Source organism: Leucoraja erinacea, chromosome 25 (genome assembly GCF_028641065.1).
Source record: "Leucoraja erinacea ecotype New England chromosome 25, Leri_hhj_1, whole genome shotgun sequence".
In the NCBI taxonomy this organism is placed as follows: Eukaryota; Metazoa; Chordata; class Chondrichthyes; order Rajiformes; family Rajidae; genus Leucoraja; species Leucoraja erinaceus.
Window position 1 is genome coordinate 19,108,469 of NC_073401.1, and position 17,555 is coordinate 19,126,023.

Sequence of the window (17,555 nt, forward strand, 5' to 3'; positions counted from 1 at the left end):
TATATGCATTCATAGTCAAAGTTTGTGGTGGGGTTGGAGAGAGCCCTGAAGAGGTTTACAAGAATGCTGCCAGGATTGGAGGGTATTGGCTATAAGGTGAGGTTTGACAAACGTTGATTGTTTTCTCTGGAGCATCAGAGATTGAGGGATGTCTAGATAAAAATTACGAACGTCTTAGTCAGAACCTTTTTCCCAGTGTGAAAATATCATAGAGGGCATAAGTTTAAGGTCAGAGAGGGTAAGTTTAAAGGAGATCTGCAAGGCTTTCTTTTACACTGAGTGGTAAGTGCCTGAAACATGCTGCCAGGGGTGGTGGTGGAAACAGGCATAATAATGGTGTTTGAGATGCTTTTAGATAGGCATATGGATGTGCAAGGAATGGAGGGATATGGAACAGAGCAGGCAGAGGAGATTGGTTTAATTTGGCATCATGATTAGCATAGGCATTAGGGTCGAAGAGTCTTTTCTATGCAGTACCGTTCTTAAAGTGTATGACATCCCAGAGACTTTCATAAACATCTTCAAGAACCTTTAAAAAGGATCCAGTTGCTGCATCAAGGTTGATTCAGGAAACACAGAATTCATTGTCATTGTCACAGGGGTAAGACAAGGTTGCCTTCTATCCTCCTTACTGTTTATTGTCACAATGTCATGCGGAAGACAATGAACAAACCTGACTGGAATACCGTGGAGAACAGGTAGACGCCTCACAGACCTACATTTTACCAATGACATTGCACTACTAGCAGAGTCAAGACACACTCTTCAAGAGATGACAACCGCTCTGGAGAAGAATGCATCAAAGGTTGGATTAAAGATCAGCTGCCAGAAGACGAAGACCATGCAGACTGAAGACCAGCAGCCAATAGACCAACTGATAATCAATGAGGAACCTGTGGGAAAACGTCACAAGATTCACCTATCTTGGCAGCATGCTCACAGTAGATGGAGATGTAGAGATCAACATCAACTCCCGAATTGGTAAAGCTGCATCAGTCTCCAGACGAATGCAGCAAATATGGTCTAGTGGCATGATTACCAAGATGCTAAAAGTCAAGCTCTTCCAGTCCGTAGTCCTCCCTACAGTCTTCTATGCCAGTGAGACATGGAAAATCAATGTGAACATGGATGCATTCCCACAACGCTGCTTGAGGAAGATCCTAAAGACTAGCTTCAGAGACCGCATCACAAACGAGGGGATCTACTGTGAAATTGCAACAAAACCTCTCAGCCAGGACATTGAGATTCACAGGATGAAATTTGCAGGACATGTACTCAGAATGTCACCAGAACATGCACCTAAGATGGCAATGACATGGCAACCTGACGGAAGAAGGAAAAGAGGCCGACCAAAACTCACATGGAGGCGAACATTCCAGAAGGATTTGGAAGCTCTGGACGCAAGCCTAACAAGGGTGGAAGACGTTGCACATAACCGAACAGAATGGAGAAAGCTTGTTGCCCAATGCACTCAACAGTGTGGCAGGAACTAAGTCTAAGTAAGACTGTTATATGTTCTATATAATGGCATTGCTGATGTTTGAATGGTTGATTTACTGCTGCATAGTACGGAATTGGACAGCACTGTTCTTTGGACTATCAAGGAATTAACCATGAAACACAAAGGATAGTGAAAGCAATTGGATTACACAGACTTCTTCTCCAGAAGCAGTTGAGAGTTAATGACCTCAGGAAGACTGCAACGTTATGTGGTATTACATTAACAATAAGATGGTTAAATAAATTTAAAAAACAATGGATATGGCCTGGTTCAATAATCATGTTTATTTGACCAAGAAAATAAATCACTTGACAATACACATATCAATTCTCCTTGAGCCTTTAATATATGCTAGCACACTGAAGTCACTCATTATGAGGACTTTCTCCCCATTGACAATTACACAGTTTAACATTAAAAAATTATAAGAAAATCCATCTTATGAAAAACAATTATTCCATTTTGTGTTAGCTCTTGAGAATGGTACTTGGAATTTATAGACTTTGTAAACAATTGGCATTTTGATCCTGAAATTGTGGAGTAAATAACGTGAAATGTGTTTCCACGGCCATTTTCATAAATGTTTGCATTTTGCAAGGAAGATTTTCCATTTTGCAAGAGCTGAAAATTGCATGAATGCCAAAATATAAAAGCTGCAGTAGGCCAATTGACCTCTTAAGCCTGATCCACCATTCAATAATTAAATAAGACCATGGCTGACCCAATCTTGATAGCATATTATTTTCCCACTCTCACTCATAGCCCAAACTCTCCAGTGGCCTAAATGTCTGTGAAGTTCCCACCTTTATAGCTTTCTAGAATAAAGAGTTCCAGATATTCTAAACCCTCTCATAGAAGAAATTCCTCTTCTCTTTATGTATATATTGGATAGCTATCACAAGTAGCCCAACCCATAGGCTGGCTTGCCTCACAAGCACACCAACCCATTTGTCATTCTTGCCTGGTTCTTACAATCTGCAATCTCAACTTAAATACTTGATTAAATACTACCATTTAGTATAATTAATAAAGATCCATTGTACTTAAAAATCCAATGTAGAAAATAGTTTGCGGAATTAGTTTATGTTCAGTAGTTTAAAAAATCCAGCTAATTGTAAGTTTTTCACAGCAAATTCCACAGTTTCTGCAAAAGCACTTTTCTTCAAATAAAACAATTATCCATCTATTAAATGTTTAAGGAATACATAGAAAATTATGTTTGGATTTTGACAAGTCCATCATTTACTCTTTGAAGGATATTCTCTGAGTGAAAGAAATCATTCCAAGCAGACAGTGATGGGTATTGATGACGAGGCTTCATCTTCTGATTGAAGCAAGGTATGCATACCAGAACAGAGCTACTAAATTTGCAAACAGCACTCGGAACTGCAAACCAAATAGCAAAGACAAACAATAATTAAGACATGATATTGTTTTAACATTCATAATAATCATACTAAAAGCAATGCAGTACCATGAGAAACAAACTATTCCCTTTACATGGAGACACAAGAAACTGTAGATGCTGGAGTCTTGAGGTAAAAACATAAGGGCACTTTGTTTTCATTCTCATTAAATTCTGTATAAAAATCCTTAGGGTTTTCAAACCATTAACCCAATAATTATTTAATCTTCTTCGTACCAATCTCTATCTAGAAGGGTACCTGCTGAAAGTTTTGTCTAAGGAGCACCCAAAACATACCATGTGTGTTTTGTAACAGAAAACAGAACATATGTGCTTGTGTAATGCTGTCTCCCAGAAAGTGACTGCGTCTGTGTGGAGGGTTACACCATGTCGTTTAGATACCAGGAGTTAAGAGAAAAAGAAAATAATTTAAGGGTCACAATTGATCAATGAATCTTAATGAACATTGCAAAGACGGCATTTGGAAGAAAAACCTTTTAAGCCATGCCCATGTTGATTATATAGCACAAAACACTGCAGACTTTTATAATGCTTGCAGCTGCGATTTCACATAGTAAAGGGTGTGGAACTCCTGTGAATATACAACACCGCACGACCAAAATAGCCGCAAAACCAATATAAGCAGAGTACTATGTTAACATTTCTGTTGTGCTGCTGCAAGTAAGAATGTGATTGTTCCGTTTAGGGGCATTTGACAATAAAACACACTTGACTCTCTCTCTTGAGTCTTGAAATTTAGTTGTAAGGTTAGCAATGAAGAATTGGGTATCTTGTGTAAGAAAACAGAATGTAGATGGTTTATATACTAAATCCCTTTACACAGAAGATTATGATGATTTAAAAATGATGAGAGAAGTAGATTTTATCCAGCCATATCAGTTATTGACCTGGATAGGAATGGTCTGACAAGAAGACAATTGTATCAAGTTCTTGGACAAAAGATTAAGATTAAGACATGTACTGCCTTGAGCAATCCCTACAGCCACATCACCGTTTTGCTGTAAATACTATAAGACAGTTCTGGCTGTCCTCATGTCCACAACTGCACGTGCAATTATTTATTTCCTGCAATCTGCTAACCAGAACCATAGACATTACTCGTGTTGTGGCTTGCCTCATTTCTTTTTTAATCATACTTCCCTCCTCCTATATTCTTTGACCATTAATGGAAGCATAGATTTCCTTACACATTTTTAATGTTGCATTGACCTGTCCTGCCTATCTTTGGAGATCTGTGGATATGGACTCCAAGGTTTCTCTATTCTTCCACCACTCTCAATATCTCTATTCTTCCACCACTCTCAATACCTTCTCATTCATTGTGTAATCTCTTGCTTTGTTAGGGCGGCACTGTGCCGTAGCGGTAGAGCTGCTGCCTTACAGCGCCAGAGACCCGGGTTCAATCCTGACTAAGGATGCTGCCTGCATGGAGTTTGTAAGTTCTTCCCATGACCACATGGGTTTTCTCCAGGTGGTCCGATTTCTTCCCACTAAAGACGTTAATTGGCTTTGGTTAAAATTGTCCCTAATGTGTAGGATAATGTTAAGGGCCTGTCCCACTTGGGCGACCTAATTGGCGAGTTAAAAAGAGTGTCTTTGACCTTCCAGCTCGAGGGCACTCGCCTGGAAAGCCTCGAGCTGGATCGACCGTCCGCGTTGAAACCGCGAGCTGCATCGATCGACCACACACACACACACACACACACAGCGAAGGCGGGGGCCAGGGAAAGCGGAGGAGTGCTGTCTGTGCAATGAAGATGAAGGTAAAACGGCTGCACAGTAATGGTAAGGCCTTTAGAGAGCGCGGGTGGGAGAGAAGGGGGGGATAAGGAGTGGAGACACTTTTAAGAAGTATAATAATGTTTAGCGGGCATTTCACCTACCGGTCTTCCTTGGTCCTAAATGAGCCAATCAAAATGCCCGGTCAGCGAAGGTGATTGCCTACCGCTGCCCTCGACTGCCTGTAAGTAAATAGCGACCCCACTCCACTGCACTCCAAGTTAAAAAGACCCATGCCGACCAAATTTTACTTGCGGAAAATTTATCAATATGCTGAAAAATTTTCCGCGGCCTTGCTAAGGCCGTGAGTATTCAGGAAATTCCCTCGAGCATGAAGGTGAGTTCAAGCGACCTCATAGGACTTCCTAGGACCTCATGTCGACCATGCTGCGAGTTTGAGTCGAAGGCAAACTCTTCTAAACTCGCAGATTAGGTCGCCCAAGTTGGACAGGCCCTTTAGTGTGCAGCGTGATCGATGGTCGGCACGGACTCTGTGGGCCGAAGGGCCTGTTTCTGCTCAATCTCTAAAGTCTAACACCTCTCCATGTGCATTATCATATACGTCTGCAAATTAAATTCCATTTGCCACTTTTCTGTCCAGTCAACGTTGATATTCTCCTTTAATCTAAATCTTTCCTTCTCACGCAACACATTTGACATGTTCAGCTGCTATGGAAGGTTGGATCGCATGGGATCCAAGGAGAGTTAGCCAAATGGATAGAAAATTACTTCATGGAAGGAAGCAGAGGGTGATGGTGAAAGGTTGTTGTTTGGACTGGAGGCCTGTGACTAGTGCTGTGCTTCAGGGTTCAGAACTGGGCCCATTGCTGTTTGTCATCTATATCAATGATTTGGAATGAGAACATACAAGGCATGATTAATAAATTTGCAGATGACACTAAAGTGGGTGGTACTGTAGATCGTGAAGATGGTTGTCAAAAATTGAAATAGGATCTTGATCGGTTGGGCAGGTAGACTGAGGAATGGTTGATCAAGTTTAATACAGAGAAGTGCGAGGTGTTGCTTTTTGGAAAGTCTAATCAGGGCCTAACCTACACAGTGAATGACAGGATTCTGGGGAGTGCTGCAGAGCGGAGGGATCTAGAAGTACAGGTATATAGTTCCGTGAAAGCGGCATCACAGAAAATTAGGGTAATCAAGAAAGCTTTCAGTACATTGGCCTTCATCAGGCAGTTTTGATTATAGACATTGGGCTGTCTTGTGAGGACACATTTACAGTATTACCAGACCAAGTGGGACCTGGGTCCCGTCGCGCGTGGTTGCGGGGGTGGAAGGGGGCGGCCTGCGGCGACACACACACACACACACACACACACACACACACACACACACACACACACACACACACACACACACACCCACACACACACACACACACACCCACACACCCACACACACACACACACACACCCACACACCCACACACACACACACACACACACACACACACACACACACACACACACACACACACACACACAGACACACACACACACACACACACACACACACCCACACACACACACACACATACACATATAGACCCCATCCCCCCACACACACACACACACACTAACCACTCCCCACACACACACTCAGAGAGAGAGGGGGGTAAAGAGAGCGGGGGAGAGAGAGTTGTGCATCGACGCTCCCCATCCAACCAGACAGAGCTTAAGAGTACATGGGAGAAATTACCCAAATACAGATGTGCCAAGCTTGTTGAGTTATATCCAAGAAGACTTGAGGCTGTAATCGCTGTCAAAGGTGCCTTAACAAAGTACTGAGAAAACGATCTGAATACTTATGTAAATATGATATTTAACTTATTTATTTTTAATTACTTTGCAAAAATTTCTAAACACCTGTTTTCACTTTTTTATTATGTGGTATTTTGTATAGATTGATGATTAAAAAAATGAATCAATTTCAGAATAAGGCTGTAACTTGACAAAATGTGTAAAAAGTGAAGGGGTCTGAATATTTTCTGAATGCACTGTAGGTTTATGGTGAGGGGTAAAGATTCCATAGGAACCTGAGGGGCAACTTTTTTTTTTACACAACGGGTGGTAGGTACATGGAAGGAGCTGCCAGAAGAGGTAGTTGAGGCAGATACTATCACATCATTTAAAAATCATTTGGACAAGTATGTGTATAAGAGGTTTAGGGGGATATGAGCCAAATGCAGGCAAGTGGGACCAGTGTAGATTGGGTATATTGGTCGGCATAGGAAAGTTATGCCGAAAGGCCTGTTTCCACACTGTATGACTCTTTGGCACTGCCAAACATACGTCCAGTTTTTGAATCATCTACAAGCTTTTTGCCCCTGGCATTTTAATTTGAGTTAACATATAATACACATACCTAAAGACTGTGTACCAAGCTCTCTGGAACCCAATTGCAAACATTGTTACAAGAGTGCAAAGAAGCTACTACTTTCTTTAACTCTCGAGTCATCCAAAATATGCAAGCACTGTAACTAAACTGTGGGATTTAAGACAGTCGAGTTGAATATGGAGTTGCTGATGCATTACCATTCTTACCAACAACAACAAAATAGCTGCTCCGACATAATGACAGTGCTCAATGGTCCAGGCAAAACATTCAGATATCATACCAGTCGGCAAATTTACTTTACCTGAGCAGGCACGTAATTAAGGTTAATGTACTGAAAGATGGTCCAAACTTTCCAATTCATTTTCAGAGCTATCCAGTATCCAGTCTGCATCTTCTCCTTTAATGCCTTCAATTTCTTTCCCTATTTCAAACATATTTTTGATCACATTAGTTAATTTATTCGGCTCATTATAGCCAAATGATATATAGCAAAGTAAGCCACCACACAGCATCCTAAAAAAATAATTACTATTCCAGTGACTTTTGCTCATTCACAGGCAAGGTAGTATTCCACATCATTAATACACTAAACAAGTAAAACTGATTAGAGGATTTTGGGCAGAACACCTGCAAAACTCCTTGTTTTTTTACATGTAGTTCCATGGAATATTTCATAACCATGCAAGTCAATGAAACAACCAGACAAAAGCTTTAACACCACCCTCAGCAATGTAGTGTCAATGTGCTAACCTTCACTGCACTATTACACAGGATTTGAATTCACAATCTAAAGATCGCAGTGCTGTCAACTACTCAAGAATACATTAAAAAATAATTAAATATCAATATAAAAGACTGCAGATGCTGGAATCTTGAGGAAAAACATAAACTGCTGTAGGAACTCGGCAGGTTTGGTTGCAAAATGATCCAGATCCAGAACATCATCTGTCCATTTCCATGCACAGATGCTAACCCACTGAGTTAAACAAGGTTTACCTTTTTTAAACCTTTAAATATCAATAACGTGAGATATAACCAAATCTGAAGGAAACTTGACAAGGGCGACAACGCGAAAAAGCTGAAATAATTTTGCTCAATGAAAAAAATCATGTGCTCCTTCTTAAGTAATTGTTATTTTTAACAGAGGGTCTACAGCTTCACTATGTGATATCTTATAACTCCATATCATAAAGATTTTGTCAGCTAACTATTCTTTTACAACATTTGCTTGTCAAGAATGACAACTACCGCACAATATCAAGATACAAAGAATTGCAGATGCTGGTTAATACATAAAAGGACACAAAGTGCCAGAGTAACTCAGCAGGTTGGGCAGCATCCCTGGAGAACACGGATTGATGATGTTTCAGGTCGAGACCCTTCTTCAGTGTAGAAGGGTATTCTTTAAATATGAGGTATTCTTCTTGGGCAGCTTGCAACCCAATGGGTATGAACACTGAATTCTCCAATTTTAGGTAAACTCTCAAAACACACCCCATTTTCCAGTCAACCCCCACCCCCTATCTTTCCCTTCCCTTCCCTGTGACAAACCTAGACTCCCACATTTCTACCCTCCACTCACCCCACCTACCAATTTCCTCCCTCTGGCAATACAATCCGCAACTCCTCAAACCTGTCTCACATCTTCCTTCCACGCTTTTGTTTTGCGTTTGTCCCAAATGCAAGTAGTGGAGGCCAATTCACTGGATGTATCCCATATATCTATCTGGCATCATAACAATTAGTAGGACCCACCTCAAGTAGAGTAATCACTGTGAAAAAAAGAGCAAGGAATGCTGGGGCAAACATCAGTCGGTCCAGCAGCAGTCTCTTTATTTGGGAGTAGGGAACATTGGACGGAATCAATTTATCAAGATAAAGATAGAAGTAATGACTTAGAGGGCCCGTGAAGAACAATCTGAAACACAAAATGAAATGGACAAACACTTTTTTGAAGTAAAGTAACCGGAAATATTTATATTTTTTCTTATTCGTCTTTAACAATAAAAGTTTGTACAATTTATATGACAGGAAGTCGTCCATCTGTGGCAAGGAGATGCAGAGATAATTAATGGTTCAAGTATTTTCTCAACAAACAACTAAAGCAAAGACCAAACAAGATAGAATTTAACAGAAAATAAGCACCAGAGAAACATAGAAATACAGAAAAGAGGTTGCAGGAGGCGGCCATTTGGGCCTTCGAGCCAGCACTGTCATACATTGTGATCATGGCTGATCATCCACAATCAGTAACCCGTGCCTGCCTTCTCCCAATATCCCTTGATTCTGCTAGCCCCTAGAGCTCTAGATGCTACGCACTATCCTGTGGTGATGAGCTGAGATACAAATGGGTAATGCTGCAGAGGCGAAAACAACTATGTTGATGAATAGCTTTTGAAATCTAAAGCTCAGTTCAAAAGCATCGTTGTTAGTTGACGTGTTTGATGATGTCTGGAACCTCCCTGCCTGAGGTCACCTGTTGCTCCGATTTGTCCTGTTTTTCTTCAATTTCCAATTTTTTCCCACTATCCCTACTACATCAGTCTAAAGAAGGGCCCCTTCTTTAATGTGATTTTTTTCTATTACAAATCTCAAATTGTGGAGTTCAGAGGCAAATAAATAAATTATGGGTCTTTGTCCCAAACATTATCGAGGGCACTGTACATAAGATGGTCTGGAAGGCTTTTGGCTTATTCGGCTTCAGGGTTTTGAGTAGAGTAGTTGGGATGTTAGGTTACAGCTATACAAGGTGCTAATGAGGCCACATTTGGAGTATTGTGTTCAGATTTGGTCACACTGTTATATGAAAGATGTTGTTCAGCTGGAAAGGGTTCAGAGAAGATTTATGAAGATGGTGCCAGAACCTGAAGTCTGAGCTATAGGGAGAGGTTGAGCAGGCTGAGTTCATTCCTTGGACCACAGGAGGATGAGGGGGTGATCATATAGAGATGTATAAAGTCATGAAGGGAATAGATAGTGTATATGCATAGAGCATTTTACCCAGAGTAGGAGACTCAAGAACCAGAAGACATAGGTTTAAGGTGAGAGGGGAAAAACATAATAGGAACCTAAGGGGCAACTTTTTCACTCAAAGGATGATGGGTATATTAAACTAGCTGCCAGAGGAGGTAGTTGTGGCAAGTCCTATAACAACATTTAAAAGACATTTGGACACATACATGGACAGGAAAGATTAAGGAAGATGAGGGCCAAATGCAAGCAGGTGGAACTAGTGTAAATGGGGCATGTTGGTCAGCATGGGTAAGTTGGGCCGAACTTAGACTCTATGACTGTATATACCATTCACATACTTGTCATTCTCTCTTCACCCCTCTCCCGCCAGACAGAAGATACAAAAAGTTTGAAGCACGTACCACCAGATTCAGGAACAGCTTGTTCTCTGCTGTTATCAGACTCATGAAGAGACTTCTTATACACTAAGTTTGAATTCCCAATCTTCCCATCTAATTCATTGTGGTGCTTACGCTTTTTTTCCTGCACTTTCTCTGCAGCTAAACACTATAAGCTGCATTCCGTTTATCTTCACATTTGCACAACTTCGTGCACGGTATGATTTCACTGTATCTCCGTAGATGTGACATTAATAATAAACTAAAGCAGTCATATCAAGCACCAGTGATTACTTCATGTTTCATTTCACCCTGCTCTTGCATTCTTGAACAATCTCCTATTTACCTGAAATATTGACATGATACCAGATAATTTATTACCAGATCATTGTTCGTCACTGATCGTCATACATCCGCTAATTGATTATTGTAACAAATAATCTTTAACATTATCATAATTTCAGCCAGATAGCAACATGGTGACCTTGACTTTAACAACAATGTGCATGGATGGAAGAGTGTTTAAATCTGAGATAAATGAGTGGCACTGCTCTGTTACTGGTGCAGAAGGATTAAGATTAAATGCAAGAAATTTAGATCAGAACAAGAAATACTGCTTTACATGAAGAATTATAGAATTTATCAGTCTTCATGTCAATTGTCTTTAAATATAATTTGCATGTGTTGGGTAATTTGCTGGAAAACCCGCTGGCCGTTTTTCTACCCTCCTGACCTATATCTTACAATGATCTTGAAACCACCTGCAAAACAAAAGCTAAAAATGGGAATAATTCAAACATAACAATTGTCAAAGGACTGCAGGCATAACGGATATAATGGGCAAATACAAGAATGTGTATTACTGCAATGTCACAACCTACTCAGTCCCCAGGATTACCCATAACCCTAGCCACTCAAGCCAACATTATTATACATGGAATTCTGCATATGTAGTAGCATTGTGACCAAATGATAACTGCAATAAAGTTTACAATATGTCAGATAAAACATAAACGTAAATGTAGAATTGATAAATGGTGAAAACAAATCTGGAGCTTTCTTACCCAAATACTCCAAATCTGGTTGGACCTCCAAAGTTCAGATTCTTCAATATACTTTGACCCTTACTACGCTGCTCCAACACTTGAGACAAAACATTTCCAAGTCCTGACAGAATGCCACTGGAGAGAAGGGGAAAAATAAACACAATTGAGCATTTTGAAGTCCACTCTTCCTCTCTCATTTGGAGTCCTTTACTGGAAGGCAGCTGGGGGATACAATATTGAAGGCAAAAGCTTACTTTTCATTATTTATTTTCCTCCACCTAGTGAAAAATGATGACGCAAGTTGTGTTGAAATATTCACATGATGGACATAGCTCCATCTCCTTGATGGATGGACATAGCTTCAGCTCCTTGATACAATTCCACCATTCAGTCAGAACATGGATGATCTGTATCTTAACTGCAGCTTCTCGCCTTGGTTCCTTAACCCATATTCCCAGAGTAGGGGAATCAAAAAGTAGAGGACATAAGTTTAAGATGAGAGGGGCAAGATATAATAGGAACCTGAAGGGCAACCTTTTCACTTTGGGGGTGATGGGTATGTGGAACAAGCTGTCATGGAAGGTAGTTGAGGCAGGTAATATAACAGTATTTAAAAGACACCTGGGCAAATACATGGATAGGAAAGGTTGAGAGGGATATGGGTAAAATTTTGGTAATGGAACGATAGTAGGTGGGGCATTTTTGTCGCATGAATTAGTTAGGCCAAAGGGCCTGTTTCCGTGCTGTATAATGCCATAACATCTTTCTTACATCACACGTGATAAGTCCAGGTCTAATTTTTATTCCTTCTTGTAAAGGATTCAGTCACGATTATATATTTTTCTCGATTTACCCTATAAAACTTATTTATTCATTTATAGTATGTGTGCATCACTGGTAAAGAGTACATTCATTGATCAGTCCTTAATTCCATCAATTAATTGATATTGGACCACCTTCATGAACCATTGCAATCCGTGTAAAGTTATTCCCATAGTAATACCTGACAATGACGAGGAAATAACAATATATTTACAGGCTAATATTGTATGGAATTTGGAGTGGAAGGTGCAGGTGCAGGATCATGTTAAACTGCATAAATAATCACTCTTATATTTTCTTATGCGAGGAACTACAAGCCCTTTGCAAAAAGCTCACATTTTAGTCTCATTAACCACTGTATTGACAGGTCTTTGCTGCATACCTTTAAAACCCAGCACTAATTAATTCCAGGACATTTTGTAGATGTCCATAGTTTTCTGTTATTTCTCTATTTGGACAGCAAAATGTCTCCCTAGAAATGGTTTCTAACTGTTCCTCATAAAAAGTAATTCATTTTCCTTGGGTTCAAGTTGGATTATGTTAATTCACCTACCACTGTTGTGCAAAGCATTCAATCAACATCCCTCTAACAGCGTTTGATATCAGGAGAAAATATGGAAAGTGCTCTTTTCCTCATAGTGTACGTACATAAATAAAACAGAAACAATGTCCAAGCAAGATTGCTCATTATTAAACAGTTGCATGTCCATGACTAGTGCTACAAATGTAACTTTTTGAACTCAGTTGTTATAAATGTCTTCAGTGTAATAAATGTCTTCAGTTGTTATAAATGTCTTCAGTGTATTGTACTTCCGGTGGCGCTGGTGCCAGCAGCCTCCACCTTCAGCCGGGTATCTTTTTGTTTTTTTGTTTTTTTAGTTATGTTAATGTGTGTTTTTTATGATTTTTTTAATGTCTTTATGTGGGGGAAGAAGGCACGGTGCGGGGGATACCGTCCTTCAGCCGCTTCCTGGTGAGGACGCGACTATTATTCGAGTCGCGTCCTCGCCCCCCCCCCTCCCCCCACAGCGGCCTACCTACCTAGATTGGCGCGGCCTTTCCTGCCGGGATCGACCGGAGCTCCAGCAGCGGCGGGACAGCGCTGAAACATCGCGGGGCTGGCGATGCCTTACCGGGGGTCGCCGTCTGGAGCCCGGAGTGCTGGACCTGCTGCACCAACATCATGGAGCTGCGGTTTGCTGAGCTCCCAACGCGGGCGGCGCTGATCAACAACGCGGGGTCCTGCGACTCTGCCCGGCTCGACCTGCGGACTCGGGAGCTGCGGACTCCGGCTGCGGGAGGCGGCTGATCGGGAGGTCCGGGCCGCTGAGGAGGAGGATGCTCACCGTCGGGGTTCGACGTCGGCGTTCCACCAGCCCGGCGTGAGGGCCTGAACATCGGGCCACCCGGGGCGGCGACTGCGGGTGCTCGGAAGGCCCAGACCACGGATGAACATCTGGGAAGATCGGAGGGGAGGCTGGCTGGACAATGGTGCCTTCCTCACCTTGGTGCCACTGTTGTGTTGTGTCGTGGACTTTCTGTGTTTGTGCTTTTTTTTTTAATTCTATTTTATTTTTTTAATATGTTTTAATATTTATTATTTATTTATTTTTATGATACTGACTGTAAAGGGAAATTCATTTTGTTGTCTCTAATTGAGACAATGACAATAAATTTGAATACAATACAATAAGCGAGTTTGGTATTCCGACTGCACATGCCCAGGTCATAGGTCACTAGAGATAAACATTGGAGGGTACGGATCTGCTGTGTGTTATCTTTGTTTCAGACCTTTGTTTCAGTGAGTGCTTTATACTTCGTGCTGCTCCGTGGGGTCGGAATCCATGGTCGGGGTCGGGCACGGGTTTCCGGCGCCGCGGAGTCGCCGCTGGGTGTCGGGCCGGGCTCGCAGCTGGCGCGGGGGGCTCGGTGCTGGCTCTAGCCCAGCTCCGCTCCGACTCCGCTCCAGCTCCCGGGGCGGGGACGGCCGGCAGCGCCTCTCTCCCTGTCCAGTGACCGTCAGTTGGCCCCCTCAGTGGAGGGCATGTCATTACAAACAGTGAGTCCGTCTGAGCTGGGATAGGCAATCAGTTCCACTGGAGCTGCTTGTAATCTTCCGGCATCAAAGCCCTGCTGGTGGAGGGTGTTGCGATTCAGACGAAGAGGTTTGGTGGCAGTGGAGGCCGAGCGCTGGCGGGGCCGCACACGGACGCTGCAGTGGGCCAGGCAACATCTTCAGAGAAGGGTCTCGAACCGAAACGTCATCCATTCCTTTTCTCTGGGGATGCTGCCCATCCAGCCGAGCCACCGCAGCACCCCGCACGCACCCCCGCCGACAGCCGGCGCTCGGCCCCCACCGGCGCCAGGAGGGTTGGCCACTGGGTGGAGCAGGGAGTGCGGCGGCTCGGCTGGACGGGCAGCATCCCCGGAGAAAAGGAATGGGTTCCTCGAGAGTAAGACCTGGGCCGGGCTGGAGCAGGTGCCTCCCTTCCCCCCATCCCCACTCCAGCCGCGGGCCTGTGGGCCACCAGTCTGGGGTTACCCGGACGTCTCCGACCGCCCCCTGGGCGGGGACAGGACACCCGGGGTCGGGGGAAGGGGCGGTCCAGCAGAGGCTCGGCAGCGACGCTGGGGACATGAGCTCGACCCGGGCTGCGGATGAGACGCGGGTCTGTGCGCACTCTCCCCTGTCTCCCACTGGCATCTGTCCCCTCACTCTCGCTGTTACACCCCCATCTCCCGCTACCTGGCACCCCCTGTTCCTCAGATAAAATATATTTTTACACATAAATCATGAATAAAGATAAGAATTTACATATAGTTTATGCAGCCAGCGCTTTGTTCGCTTTTTCTTTATAGCGAGTGACCTTTGACAAATTCCATCAGAATATCGAACTCACTTATTGGACTTCTGCAGTCTATAACCATGAGTACTTTGTCCATGACTTTGTGGTAAATGATTAACTATAGTTATATGCTCTGAACTTTTAAGTTAATAAATCATTGGTTTCAGTGAAACTCATAATGCTATCTGCTTTAGGATCAAGCACGATTTCATAAAAATATACATGTTTCAGAAAAATTATCCCAATTGTATTTTTTTTATTTTACTGGTAAAAGTTCTTTAAAGAGGTATTGGGAACAGTTAGCAATACCATAAATATAATGTAAATACATTAACAATCTAACTTGCAGCTCTTCCGAGTTGTCTTTCAAATAAGATGTAAAATAAAAATAAAATGAAAAAAATAGATTAATTATATCACCGTTTTCCCAATATTGGAGAATCAAGAACTAGTTTAAAGTTAGAGGGGAAAAAATTACCGGTAATAGGAACCCGAGGGGTGACTTTTTCACACAGGCGACAATATGCATATAGTGCCAAAGGAAGTGATTGAGGCAGATGCAATAACAATATTTAAAATACATTGGGATAGTACATGGACAGAAAAGTTTAGACGGGCATGGGCCAGACACGGACATTTAGGATCAGCATATATGGGCATCTTGGTCAGGATGGATGAGTTGGGCCAAAAGACCTGTTTCCATGCAGTATGACTGTTGTGGATGGTTCAAGGGCCAGCAAACATACACTTACTCCAGCACTTGGTGTATTTTTCTGTAAACCGGTATCTGCGTTCCTTTTCACTGCTTTATAGTTTTGGGCAATGAATGAAAGGAAGATACCAGGAAAAGCTTGTTTTGGAGATGGTGAATATAATTTGGAACTCATTGCCTGAGAGGAATATGGAAACATCCTTCTGAAAAGGAATTGGATGGCAAGGTAAGCATTAAAATATTCAATGTGATGTACATGGCGCAGTGTATTCAAATGAAACTTAGTTGCTGAAACCCAGGCAACATTCTAGTAAATCTCCTCTGTACGCTCTATTTTGTTGACATCCTTCCTATAATTAGGCGACCAAAACTGTACACCATACTCCAGAATTGGCCTCACCAATGCCTTGTACAATTTTAACATTACATCCCAACTTCTATACTCAATGCTCTGATTTATAAAGGCCAGCACACCAAAAGCTTTCTTTACCACCCTATCTACTTGAGATTCCACTTTCAGGGAACTGTGCACAGTTATTCCCAGATCCCTCTGTTCACCTAAATTCAATTCCCTACCATTTACCATGTATTCTTCAATTCCCTACCATTTACCAAAGTATGCACGACGAAACCTCTCAAGTCATTTATGTATTTTTCCGTTTTGCATTCAATCCATGGCCAGTCTGGTACTTTAAAGTTGGTGCGTTGCAAAAATTCGAGCAATTACAGCGATTTTTGCTGACAATTCACCATCTTCTTCCGCTCATAAAATACATGCAGTTCGTGAATATTCACTGTCGTGGGGGGGGCGCACATTTTGATAAAAGCAAGAGAAATAAAATAATCTCGCAGTTGACATCTGGCAGCACTTCCCCAGGAAATGCGCTCCAGCCTCTGCTGAAACACGCCTACCTGGTAACTGACTTGGTCAATATTGGGAACCTCTTGAGCAGATGCAAGTACTGGTGCAGCAGGAGTCGATGGAAGGTTCGCTCAGGTGTGGGGTACCCCGACATCATTCTATCGAAGCGGAGCCTCAGCTGCCTGTCGTCTCGCCCTGTGATCTTTGGTCTCGCCCGAGTCGTCGCGGCCCGACACACGAATCGCTACTTCGCTACCGTAAATAATGGCACCGGAGGGCTGAATGTTGACTACTGCATATCTAATACTACACCGAAATATATCAATGTCCATAAATATATGTATATTAAATGTTTTGGCTTGAAGATAGTCCACATTACAGCTGTACAAAACATTGAAAAGGCTACATTTGGAATACCATGTACAATACAGCTTTCACAAAAATGCTGGAGAAACTCAGCGGGTGAGGCAGCATCTATGGAGCGAAGGAATACAGGTTGCCTTGCTGTATGATGGATGTCATTAAAATGGACGATGCAAAAAAGATTTATCAGCATGTTACAAGGTCTGGAGTGGCTATGTTACAAGGTTTGCGTTGGGAAGCTATTTCGGCCAAGACTTTTCTCACTGGAGTACAGGAGGCTGAGGTTGAGGGATATTCATAAAGTGAATTGTTTTCCCCATGGTGTGGAGAGTCTAAAATTGAAGTACAAACATTTAAGATGAGAAGGGAAAAATTTAAAGGGACCCGAGAGGCAACTTTTTCATATGATGAACATATGGCATGAGCTGCCAGTGGAAATAGGGGAGGCAGGTGCAATTATGACATTTAATATACACCGAGGTACATGGATTGG

General features: G+C 42.3%; 1 protein-coding gene across 1 annotated transcript; it reads right to left on the reverse strand.

The window, feature by feature from the left end:
* Window positions 1-1,764: 1,764 nt before the first annotated feature.
* Window positions 1,765-16,959, reverse strand: pxmp2 (peroxisomal membrane protein 2). Its single transcript, XM_055655919.1, has 5 exons — window positions 16,750-16,959; window positions 11,476-11,592; window positions 8,817-8,979; window positions 7,363-7,482; window positions 1,765-2,887 (listed from the first exon to the last, which is right to left on the reverse strand). The coding sequence occupies exons 1-5, from the start codon at window positions 16,854-16,856 to the stop codon at window positions 2,819-2,821; spliced, it is 576 nt and encodes a 191-aa protein (XP_055511894.1). The 5' UTR covers window positions 16,857-16,959; the 3' UTR covers window positions 1,765-2,818.
* Between the last annotated feature and the right edge of the window lie 596 nt (window positions 16,960-17,555).

Bases quoted from the DNA above. Each gene is read 5' to 3' on its own strand.
- pxmp2 (XM_055655919.1), bottom strand. From the start codon at position 16,856: ATGATGTCGGGGTACCCCACACCTGAGCGAACCTTCCATCGACTCCTG. The intron at 11,593-16,749 runs GTAGGCGTGTTT...CCTTCTCTCCAG, and splicing joins TTGACCAAGTCAGTTACCAG to TGGCATTCTGTCAGGACTTG. The intron at 7,483-8,816 runs GTGGGTCCTACT...TGTTTGAAATAG, and splicing joins CAGTGATTACTCTACTTGAG to GGAAAGAAATTGAAGGCATT.